This window comes from Aythya ferina, assembly GCF_964211825.1.
Source record: "Aythya ferina genome assembly, chromosome: 1".
NCBI lineage: Eukaryota > Metazoa > Chordata > Aves > Anseriformes > Anatidae > Aythya > Aythya ferina.
Genome location: NC_140296.1, coordinates 193,211,343 through 193,223,763, shown reverse-complemented (window position 1 = coordinate 193,223,763; position 12,421 = coordinate 193,211,343). Strand labels below are relative to the sequence as shown.

The 12,421-nt window shown below is 36.3% G+C and overlaps 1 protein-coding gene across 9 annotated transcripts in view; it reads left to right on the top strand.

The window, feature by feature from the left end:
* The window catches only part of KMT2E (lysine methyltransferase 2E (inactive)), a 72,099-nt gene that overhangs the window by 25,296 nt on the left and 34,382 nt on the right, over positions 1 to 12,421 (top strand). For all 9 annotated transcript variants that reach the window (XM_084510397.1, XM_084510391.1, XM_084510392.1 and 6 more), the window contains 7 exons: positions 1,577 to 1,688; positions 2,052 to 2,281; positions 3,855 to 3,935; positions 4,717 to 4,775; positions 8,152 to 8,324; positions 9,660 to 9,698; positions 11,429 to 11,641. In XM_084510397.1, the coding sequence (XP_084366523.1) occupies positions 1,577 to 1,688; positions 2,052 to 2,281; positions 3,855 to 3,935; positions 4,717 to 4,775; positions 8,152 to 8,324; positions 9,660 to 9,698; positions 11,429 to 11,641 (907 nt within the window). The remainder of the gene's footprint in view (positions 1 to 1,576; positions 1,689 to 2,051; positions 2,282 to 3,854; positions 3,936 to 4,716; positions 4,776 to 8,151; positions 8,325 to 9,659; positions 9,699 to 11,428; positions 11,642 to 12,421) is intronic.

Below are 12,421 nucleotides of genomic sequence, written 5' to 3'. Positions count from 1 at the left end.
ATCTGCTAGTACTTTGTGTGATCCATACATTCCCTTACCTGGCATGGTGACTGTTAGAAATGTCAGTATTTTTTAAAAGACTTTTTTCCCCTCTGAACTTTTGTGACTAATGTCTTCACCTGATGATAGCATTTTTAACTAGCAATTCTTTCTACACAGTAAGATCACAAAGGGAAAAGCTAATGAGAAGAAACAGGCTGCTAAAGATGTTAGTGGGACACTTCCAGTTCTGTATGTTCTTCCCAGGAAGAAAAATTATGTTCTTACAGACATGTTAGCAGAAAGCTTGAGTTGCTGGTGTCTTCTTAAATCAAGCTAGTTTCACTTCATGGCATAATTAAAAAGCTTGCATTTATATCAATGCAAGAAAAGCATAAAGAATGAGAAAAACATGAATTTCTGCTTTAACTTAGGATTTAGAATGACCAATTTTAAAACATCAGCTCAAGGAATTACTGAATCTTTGTGGGGAAAAAGATTTGATGCACAGTAAAACTAAAATTAGAAAAGTACCCACTTGGGCTCAACTTGTGATGCTAGTCAAAAGCTATTTCAGTTTAAAAGATGCTGGTATTTCGCCCTGCCTCGGTGTTTAAAAAAAGACAGAAAATGTAATTCTTAATGCGGCTAGGTGACTGCATTAATTTGAAGTTTGTACTGGTGTGATTGGATTGCATGGTGCAGTGCAAAACCAATAAGTTAGTGACACGTGAACTGAGAAAAGGTGCAATTTCTTGGATTCAAAAAGATACTCCTGATTTAATATTCCTTTACCCTTCTCAACTTTTGCGTTGTGGTTTAGTATGTATGAACCATAGTTCCTCTATTAGAGGTGACACTGCCTTTCTCTACCAAGCTTCATCTAGAAAACGGTTCGCTTTTTCTTTCAAGGTAAAAAATAAATCGATGAGTGCCTTTTTTAGATTTGTCCTACTTAAGGTTTGTTTGCAGAAACAGTTCTCTGCTGCTGTGGGTTCTGGTTCATGAAGATGTTGAGAGTCATGTGTTGATGCTACCACTAGATGTCTCTGCAGAATTTCATAGTGTCTGTGCTATGTGGGGCTGTGTCCTCAACGGACTGCAGTTGTGTGTATTGTTGCTTCTGTCTTTTGTCTTAATTAAGCTGAAGTCCTTTCTTTAGCTTTTATTGCAACTCGATAGACCTGTGCATACTGATTACTGATTGATGAGTTCCTGGCAAAGTGTGTAACCTGTATTTCTGCCTAGATTTGCATGTTCTGTGAAATTATTTATCATGTACTCTTTTTTTTAAAAGTTTTGTAGCTACAGAGGTATAAGTTCTCTGCCACTCTGGAAGCTTTCTTATAGATGAAAGAAAAGTGCTGGTTTTTTTCTTTTTCTAATTGGGTAGCTGGGGGGGCAAAAGTGGTTTTGGTGGTGGTGATTGTTGTATTCCTGAACCTGTTTGTATACTCCTTTTTAACAGGAACAGCCCGTAATTACTTAGCAGTTGTGAAACAATCATCATAACTAACAAGTATATTGACATAACATTAATAAATTACTTGTATTTATTAGTACAACTATCTATTATTCTTCTGTTTTTGTTTTGCAGACCAGAATCTGTAGAAGCTAGCCCTGTGGTAGTTGAAAAATCGAACAGTTATCCGCACCAGTTGTATACCAGCAGCTCGCATTCACACAGTTACATTGGTTTGCCCTATGCAGTAAGTTTCGTGCTAAATATGGTAAAATCTGATGTTCTTAAATAGGAAAAACTCCTGATTCATGCTTATAGTTTTGTATTTTATTGGGAGCTGGGTAAAATGCCTAAAAATAGTTGATTACAACTGAATAGCTGAATACAAAACATGGTGAATTTTATGTAAAACATAGTTGAGAAGGTTAAAAAAAAAACAAAACACCACACACCAAGAATGAGCAATGACAGAAATAAGTTTAAACCTAATTTTAAAAAATGCACAGAACTTCAGAGACTTCTTATAAAGTTTATCTTATACTTTGGCTTAAATAACCATCAGAATGTCTGACACTTAAGAGCTGTAACTTACCTTTCAAAAAAAATCTAGGACCATAACTATGGTGCTCGGCCTCCTCCAACGCCTCCAGCTTCTCCTCCTCCATCAGTGCTTATAAACAAGAATGAAGTAGGCATATTTACCACTCCCAACTTTGATGAAACCTCCAGTGCTACCACCATCAGTACGTCAGAGGATGGAAGCTATGGAACTGATATTACCAGATGCATTTGTGGCTTTACACATGATGATGGATATATGATCTGTTGTGACAAATGCAGGTAATGAATATTAAATGTATTGAAAAGGTAAAATGACTTTAAAGCTGCATTGACAAATTGAGTGCAATTAAATGGTGTTTTAACAGTCTTGATTCATAAGACAGAGGAAACTTCCTTAATCAAAACAATGTTTGAAGGTTTAAGGTTTTTTAATAGACAGTAGTTGATTAAAAGTAACGAGTATTTCATACTTTATCCCAGTCTCTCTTAACTTTTCATGTCAATTTGTTCATACCTTCACTTATGTATTGTTGCTCTAGTAAGGATGTCTTTGCCTTTTCGTTCTAAAAAGGGTATTTATTTTCTCCAAGCTATTTGTCAATATGGTGAAATAAAAAGGTACCAAGTAATAAAGTGTTTTGGGAAGGTATGTGCGTTTAAACCAAGTAACTTGCAGGAAGCAAAGCAATATGACATAAGCCTCTCAAATAACAGGCTTCTTTGTGTGTGTGATCTTTCTGATAGGAACTCTTCATCTTCAAAAGACGTGGTCTTTCAATAGTTACTGAAATTCTTAAAGCTAACAGATTCTTATTTGGGAACGCAGAGTTAAAATACTTAAACTTGTGTTCATGTTTTAGTATGATCAAGTAGCTACTTACATAAGCAGATGCTATTGAACAACTGCATTTTGGAAAATGGAGGTTTGAAATTTTTAGAGTTGGGACACGTAGCAGGAGAAGACAAATCTTGTATTTCTGGAATTACTCATTGTTAGTCTGTATATTCTCATTCAATACTTATAATGAGCTAATTGATGTTGCTGAATTTACTAAGTTGTATTTCTAAAATGATTGCTACAGTTAATTAAAACAATAGTTCAGATCTTATTCCTCTGTCATAACAAGCTTGTTCATTTTCAATGGTCCTTGATTCTGGTAACCTTTTCTCTTAGTTTAAAATAGAGATCTCTCTTAGAAAAAATAGACATCTTTCTTAGTTTAGAGATCTCTCTTAGTTTAAAATAGAGATGTTCCTTCAGCAGGGGAATTGTAGATTGTCACCAGTAGTCTGCTAGTTTTGAAGAAGAGATATTCTGTAAGGTGCTGGGAGAACTGTGAGAAATTCTCCAGTGATTTTTGTGTCCCAGTTACTTCTAGCCTTCAGTCTAGCAAGCAGCCTTTCTTCCTTGACTGTGGGAAGCAGTTAAAGCTCTTCCTGTGTTGTACAACAGTCCTGCCAGTCGTGTGACTTCTGCTCCTACAGAGGACTTTGCAGTCAAGCAAAGGAATCTGTGGTGTGGGTGTCATGTTGGTATGCTATAAAGAAAATGAATTCCCTTTTTATATTGAGAAAAAAATCCAACCAAAAAAAAAAAAAAGACTAAGGAAGCAGAAGCATTGGGAGGCAGCCCCAAGATTGGAATTGCAGTGATCGGCAGAATAGAAAGTCAGCAGGCTAGCAGAGGGCTGATGAAGACAGTAATTCAGTAAGTAGTTTTTAGGTAGTGTTTAATCTGAGTCAAGATCATGACAGGAGGGGAAAAAATCATATATATAAAGTGTGTGTGTATTTACACACACAGAGTCTGTAAAGTTGTACTTCAAATAACCAAAAGGTCTTTTTTTTGTAGTGTCTGGCAGCACATTGACTGCATGGGAATTGACCGGCAGCATATTCCTGACATATATCTGTGTGAACGTTGTCAACCAAGGTGAGTAGTTCAGATCAGCTAGAATGAGTAGAGAAATATTTAAGAACAAAACAGAAACACAAAACAAAAGTCCTGGAACAACCAACAGTTAAAAATGCAGACCATGTGGCATAATCTTGAGAATTCTAGATGAAGGAGCTATGTTTCTGATGCAGCTGACCTTACCAGTCTGCATTCTCTTGTTCAGTTGTCATTGTTTCTCCTCACTAGATGACAGGGTTAAACCATTGAAACACTTACTGACATAGCAATGAGTCGTGGATCCAAGGATTTCTTGCTCTGGAATGAGTATTTTTATGCTCCTTCTCAAACCTGAAGTCCTATAACATGACCAGGAGGGCATTTAGTTCTCTGTGGTAGGTAGATTATACCTGCCTTTAATAATAGCTGTTCTGGGATATAGAGCACAAAATGCTACCTGTTAGTTACATTGCACATTGTCATTTAAACAGTGAATAAAAGAAGTGTGTTCAGAAAACATTTAATTACAAATATTTTTTTTTTCCTGGGAAATTGCTTGAACCATACTGTCTTAGGATCTTTGTTATTATATTGTGATGATTTAAGGAATCTGCAAAAGAACGGTTTAATTCCTGTTTAGTTGTAATCCATGGGACAACTGTCAGTCTTTCTTCTGAGCTACCTATATTTTCATTATGTTTTGAAGTGATTTGAATACCCACATGTGGCTTGTATTACAGTGAAGTTCTGCTGAAATACTTGAATATATTGATGCATGAGTGTAAGGCATGGAGTGAAACTTTTTTTTTTTTAATTTCAGGAATTTGGATAAAGAAAGGGCAGTGCTGTTACAGCAAAGGAAAAGGGAAAATATGTCAGGTGGGTAAAGCTTTTAAAAGATTTTTCTTCAGTAAAGATTATAAAATAAATATCCACTGCATAGATGTAAGAACATATACGCAGTTCTTTGTAATTTTGATATCCTTCAGTATATAAGGTTCAGTAAATCAATACCTGCTACATGACTATTGTTAATAAGAGCTTTATATCAGAATAGTTGAAGTTCCAAGTGTTTTCTTAAAAGATGTCACCACCAATTTGTTGTGGAATAATTCATTCTGAACATTGTTAAAGTTTCTTAAGAATTAATGTAGCTTTTACAGTAACAAGAGTACTTTGAGTAAGCTACTGAAGATAGATGGGAAAGTTTGAGACTACTGGGATAAGAGAGGGTTGCAAAGTCCACTTTCTTTTGGGGAGAAAATGACTTCATGTTTCTGTCACTTCTTCCTTGACAGTGTAGACTACTTCTATTCTAATACTAACATCTTAAAACTATTCCATTACTGGTGATACTCCTGTCTCTGATGAAGAATTACATAATAAATGAGCTTTAAAACAATGTAGCATAGCTTTGAGAGGTAATCCCAACTCTGATTTGTTGGCTCTAGATTTGTATATGTATATAGGTATTTTTGTCAACCACAAAAATTAATAACAACTCTTTGTTTTGATAATCTGATGAAGCAAGGAGCTTTTTAGTCTCTATTTTATAAAATGAGCTCTACTACCATTTACAGAATGTCAAAGCTCAACTGACATTAATTTGTCAGGAGTTCTGTCAAGCCATTGTCAAAATGTGTCACGGGTTTGGTTGACAGGTGATAACTTTAAAGCTCTGTTGCAAAAGTCGTAACATAGAAGACCGTCTAGAGCTTAACATGTTTTACTTTTAGATTCTGTCTCAGAAGTGCTAGGGGTTTGTGCAAGCTGCTTTAGTCAGTTAGACATTAATGACTTATTTAGAACACCATAATAATTTCTGGTTTTGTCTGCTTTCATTTTAACAAAACCAAACCTACTTCATAAAGTTTTGGTTGACCTGCTAGATGAATTTAGAACTCAAAAATACTCAAAAGTAGTCTTTTAAATCTGCTCTGTGTAGTCAATAGGAAAATAAATGGCAAATGGTAAATCTTAAGTATCAAAACAGTAAAAAATAAATATGTATACAGAGGTTCAGAGGCTTATATGTAATAGGGCTTTTCATTTAGATGTGCGAGTACTTCACTGTGTAATGGTTTTCATTCTAAAGATTTCTGAAGTGTTGCTGCTGTTAGCCACGTTGCATCCAGAGCTAAAAAGTGGGCAGCAAGTAATAGATCAGTTGTTTGACCTCAAGAAAAGAGCCTTTAGGGAAATGTGTCCCATGATGTGAAAGTGGGTGAGTGTCTTGTGTGTGTAACCACATGGGTTTTCTTCCTTGCAGCATTTCTAGTCTGTTGTTCGGAGCCCACGGTTGTATGATGTTGCTCTCTGAGGATTAGATTGCCAGCTTTGGTTCAGTGCGCTACCTTTGTTAAGCACCTAATTTTGTCAAGGATGATTTCATTTAAAGATACAGTAGCCAGATATGTTACTTGTTCAAGGATGGTGCTGCAAGTGGTCTGGTCTTGAAATAGGTGCTGATGAAGCCACGTGCTGCTTATGGAGAAGTGTCTGGGCTCGTAATTTTTGTGAAAGTTTTGGGAACTTTGTACCTTGCCTTCCAAGATGGAAAACCTTCACTTAGTGTGCTTTGCGAAGGCTCTTCAAAGTGAAAGCAGGTTATGTAGGTTAGGAAGGAGTGTTTCAAAACAACTCGGTGTAATTATATGTTTGATTGAGGTAATTACTTTTTTACAGTAAGCTAGAGCACAGAGTAGATAGACAACAGTATTGAAATGGTGCTTCCCTGAGGAAGGTGGTGTTCTGTGGGGGCTTTCAGGTTGGTGGTTTTTTTGGTTGGTTGGTTTTGCCTGTGACATGATATGTAATGATGCTGTAGGCATTAGTGTATGGAATAAAATATAGGTGATTTTAAGGGTGTTGATTTTTTGGCTTTTCATTTTCCAATTGTTGGGTGTTCGGCTAGTCGTTAAAATTAGTTTTTTATTAGACGTTTCTTCTGTGTGTTTTTAGTGATAGTTCATAAAATTGTCCCAGTAGAGATGCAAACAAATTAAGATCACCTATATAAATATATATATATAATACGTGCATAAATATTCCTACATCAACTTATAGGTAAAGTATAGCTTTGTCTAATAAGTTTAGAAAGAAGAACCAAGATCGTAAAACTGGGTTGCTTGCTGTTCACAGAGGAATCCTGTTTAAGGAATGCTGTGAGCAAGAAAAATCCAGACTAACCAGTAGCTGGATCTCTTTATTTAGAGAAGTTTTCAAGAATAGATAGTATTGTTGAGTGCACTGATAAAGGCAACATCCTTTTGAGCTCAGAAGGAATGTTTTCTCTGCTCTCATCGTAAGTATTTGTAAAGCCTTCCCCTGTGTGGTTTCAAAAAGTCTTGGTAGTGTGAAATGCTCTGGAGGCAGAATATTTGGAAAAGCTGCTAAAATGTGAGAAGTCTGTACTAAGCATACGTGAAGAGCAGTCTGCTATCTATTTGTACCATCTCTCTTCCAATCCTTCCCACAGTTGACAGCCTTTCATCTTGACAGAACTAGGGTAATCCTGTTTCAGGTCAGGAAATGTATTTGTCTGACATAAATGCTGATGTATGCTAAACTTCAAACTTTGGCTTTAGGTCTTTGTGTCACAACAGAAAACAAAAATAACAGTTTGTGTACGATCTTGTTTTAACAAGGAAAAATAGACTTCCACTTTTCTCTTCCTTGGGAGTAGCAGAGTGTGATCTTCAGGGGATTTTTTCTTTTTTTTGAGAGAAGGCTTTCAGCAACATTGACATATTTGCCCTGAAAAAGGAACTTGACACTAAAAATTTCAGCTCAAGTAGTTGATTACAACTTGCACATGACTGATTAATAGGCTTTCAAAAGAAATGCTGGGCAGTCATTAATTTTAATCCTCTCTAGAATATCGTCATCAGAGAATCCCAAAGCTGTATTACAAGTAAAGGCCTTATGTAGGTGATGAGTTGATGAGTAATTCTTTTACCATTTTTGATTTCGATTCTAATTTTGGTTAATAATGGAATGCTATAAAATAATTCAATTTTAAAAAATGAGTTAGTCTGGTATCTTTTTCTTAACTGGCATTGCAAACATCTGCTAATTTACTAGCTTTTCACAGATACTTATTTTCATGCTGTTAAAACTATTGGTGAATTTTGTGTATGAGTTCCTGAAATATTTGGCAGTACACATTTTGGGCTTTCAAAGGCAGGTGTAGAGTAGCTAGTGAATGTTCTTTCTGTGTTATGTCATTGCTTACAAAATGTTTTTTCTTTTAAAGATGGAGATACCAGTGCAACAGAGAGTGGTGATGAGGTTCCTGTGGAACTATATACTGCTTTTCAACATACACCAACCACAATTACATTAACTGCTACAAGAGTTACAAAGGTCAATGATAAGAAAAGGAAAAAAAGTGGGGAGAAAGAGCAGAACATAGCAAAATGTAAAAAAGTAAGTGAATGTAATATTTCTATTTTTCTGTTATAAATTACAGCTGTGTGACATTTCTTACCAAGAGACACTGGTTTTAAAATCCAGGTTATTGTTACTAATATTTTACTACCTGGGTTTAGATTAAAATGCAATATTCTGCTGTAGTACATGGTACAATCTTCATGCCTTTTCCGTTCTCATAAAGTAATATGTAGCCATGATAGTTCAATTTTATAATTGAGATAGAATTTGTAAGGAGGAATTGTATTTGGCCAAACTGCTTAATACAGGTCGAGGTGAGGCAAAGCAGGTTTTGGATAACGAAGAATTGTCTCATCAGTTGTGGTTTAAGCTCAGAAGTGGTTATAGAGTGGTTTGGATTTGAAGGACCCTAAAGATTGTCTGGTTCCAGCCCCATGCTGTGGGCAGGGACACCTCCCACCAGCCCAGGCTGCCCAAAGCGCCATCCAACCTGGCCTTGAGCACTTCCAGGAATGGGGCATCCACAGCTTCTCTGGGCAACCTGTTCCAGTTGGGTTGCTGCCCAATGTCCTGATGTTGACTCTATGTTCATTTATTTGAGTTGCAATTGTATGGAAGTGTGCTGTCAGAAAGTTAGCTAGTGAAATAATTTGGTGAAGAGGTTATGGTGATAATACCGTCTGGTTGTGAGCAACATACTTTCTACGTTAAGAAGTAAAGTACATGGGATTTCCTAAACTAATGAGTTGCCTTCACTGGCTTGGATGAGAATTTTGTCCTTTAAACGTAGGAGTGAGAAATAATATTTCCAAAAAGATACCAGTCACTAAGTAAATATTGCCTTTTGAATGAAAGGTTCTGAATATAAATTTTACTACATTGTATTCTACTGTTTTTTGTCTCCTAACATAACATAACTTAAAGAATGAAATCTCAGAATGAAAGTGAATTTTACAGGTTCTCTGTCACCTGCTTCCCCCCTCCCCTCTTTTGATAATTATTGCAGTAAAGGATATGGGCTATTCACAGACTTAACCTGCTAAGTAAAGGGTGTTCCCTAAGTAACTGTTGAGCTACTCTTCATTGTGTTCTGAATTTCTAGAGTCACGTTGTAATGTGGGAGAAAGGCAGGGGTACATGGACTACTAGCACTGAAATGCAATGTGCACTTAGTTTGAAATGCTGATTTTATTTTTTTTTAATTTGTTTTGTGGGAGATAACCCACTGACTTGAGATTTGAGTAGCTCATCTGTTTTCTTCTTGCATGTTGAGAATGGTCCACAAAAGAGGAGGTAATTGTTAAACAGGTTTTGAATTGCTTAAGAGATTTTGTATTTCCTCCTAAGAAAATAAATATAATTTTGTTTCAGGCATTTCGAGAAGGATCCAGGAAATCTTCAAGAGTAAAGGTAGTGTGATTCAGTGCTTTGTTTTTGTTATACACCTTAATTGTATGTTACTGAATGCATAGTCCCAAATACCCTGATGCTTCATATTAAAGTACTAAAATACTCTTAATAATGAGTTATGTAGTTACCATAGTAATTTTAAAGGTATAAAAAGCATGTTTTTGTTCTGCAAAGTTAACCAAAATAGTATAATGTGAGCTTTTTTTCCCCAAGAATACCTGCTACTCAAGAGCCAGTGGAGGAATTAGGGCACTTCAGTTCTAAGCAAGGGAACAAAGTTCCTACGTGCTTCATCTGAGTTTAGTAACTCCAACTTATCAATAATTGTAAGCAGCAAAAGAATGAAGTGACTATGTTGCATTTGAGAGCCAGCATTTCTGCTGTCATACACGGGTGTATTCATCTGGTGGGACTGTTTGCTAGTGCTGGCATAGTCTCTGTAATGATCAAGTGCTGGCATCATTTAAGGAATGGTGTTTGGATGTCTGCTTTCTAAGACTGTAATGTTATAGCAGTCCTCAGATTTTCTGTGGGAGAGATATATTAATCATGTGAAAGCTAGATACTTCCCATAGTTTATTCATGCTTGAGATAAATACACGTAGGACACACCTTAGGCTTAAGATATACCAGATATGACTGGGACTTGCAAGTATGAAGACAAAATAAGGAAATGAGAATAAAATCTCAATTCTGTCTTTATGAATTTGGTGTTTGTGTGGCTCTGTTGCTTTTTTAAAACTGCATCACTTTGTTACACTGTTCGTATGTATGGTTCCCGCAATGCACAAAATAAATGTTATTAGTAACAGGTAAATTAAAAGTACTGAACTACTTGCTGTTTTATGAATGTTTAATAGTGTCTCTGCTCAGGTGGATAGAAAAGGGAGCGTTGGCTGCTGCTGTCCATAAGGAGCACTGGTTGGCTGCAGCCTGCCTGCTGTTTGTGAGGTCTGGAGGTACAATGGTACTTTCTTTGAAAGTGAAAGGACCCGAAGCACTGCAAACGAAAATTGTTTAGTGAGGAACAGGCAAGGGGAGAAAACTGCTGTGTGCAAAGCCTGTAATGTTTGAGTTTGCAGCCTTTGCACCTCATTGCAGTAGTAGAAGGATTTGTAAAGCTTTGTAAGATGTGAAGCAGGAAGATGTAGCATAGCCCTTAAAGCTGAAAGGGGTGTATCAGATCTGTGTGTAATTGAATGGAAGCCGGAGTTCTTTATATTTGCATATGTTCATAAAGTTGAGTAGAAAGGGAGATTTGACCTCCAATTCCTGCACTGCTAGATTCCTGATGCAGGGCAGTTTTGGGAGGAGACGATGTCAGTCTCCATCCTCATCCTGCTAAAAGCCAGAATCCCTGTTGAAAAGGGATGTATTCCTGAACTCGGTCAATGCTTATGAAATGATGCTGTTTATAAAAGAACAAATGTAATACTATTGAATTCAGTGGAGTGCTCTTAAATAATGCAGAAATTAAAATTGTACTTCCCATAGAGTGAGCTTTCCCTTCCTCTAGTGGAGGGAAAAGTGCATGCAAAGTACTGTTAAGACAGAACTCAATTATCATAGTTGTTGCATACAAATTTAAGTATATGGCATTCTTCTGCCTTTTATTTTGTAGCATGTTGTAGACATATTCTGAGTTTCTAGCTTACTAGTGGGAACCTTTCTTTCAATAAATAAATAAAATCTTAACCTTGTAATAACTGGTTGCTTACTCTAATTTATAGGGCTCGGCTCCAGAGATAGATCCAGCTGACAGTTCGAACTTTGGATGGGAAACTAAAATCAAGGCATGGATGGATCGTTATGAAGAAGCAAGTAACAACCAGTACAGTGAGGGTGTTCAGAGGGAGGCACAAAAACTAGCTCTGAGATTAGGCAATGGAAATGACAAAAAAGAAGTCAGCACCAGCAATCTGATTTTCAAACCTCCAGTAGAGGTAAGGAGCTGTGCCACATTGTGTCGTTGTGTGTGTGTTTTTTACCATAACAAAGATAACCATTTAGATGCCTTAAAAATAAACAAGTAAATGAATTCACATTCATTTCCTCTATCTAGTCTCACCAGACCTAAGCATCAGAGTTGTAACAGCTTTTTCAGTTTCTAATTGATGTTCATACATGCTGTATTGCTCTTGATTATAATCATATTTACATACCAATTTTCATAAAATAGTTAAAATGCTATACTAAGCCTAAAACCTGAATTGTCATTTAAAATATTTGTTGTGGAGGGAATAACACAGTAAGCTTCCTTGCTACCGTTTCTCTGATGTGTAAGGAATACCAGGAATGGTTAGAGTAGAAAGAAGCATCAAAATTTGATATTTTTTTTCCTAAGTGTATCAACATGTTAATTGCATGTGTTTTTCTTGAGATGTGGTAAGTCTGTTCTGGATTTTTAGATATTCAGATAGAATAGAACTTCATTTTCATCATGAAGGATGTTTCTGATGGTAGGTGGTATCCCAGTACTGATGTTTGACTCTGTACTCTTGTGATCCTGTAATTTCTAGTTTATGAAGAAACTGTGCAATGTCTTTCTGTCTTTGACATCAGTTAATGATCAGCTTAAAATCAGAGTCATATAACAGACCTTAGCATTTTGTAGCAGAAATCTCAAGGAGTAGATACTGTAGCAGATTAATAGAAGCATCTTTGCTTCTTTTCCTCAAAGACCATCATGGCATATGGGACAGCCTCCTTAGAGGAATATCCCT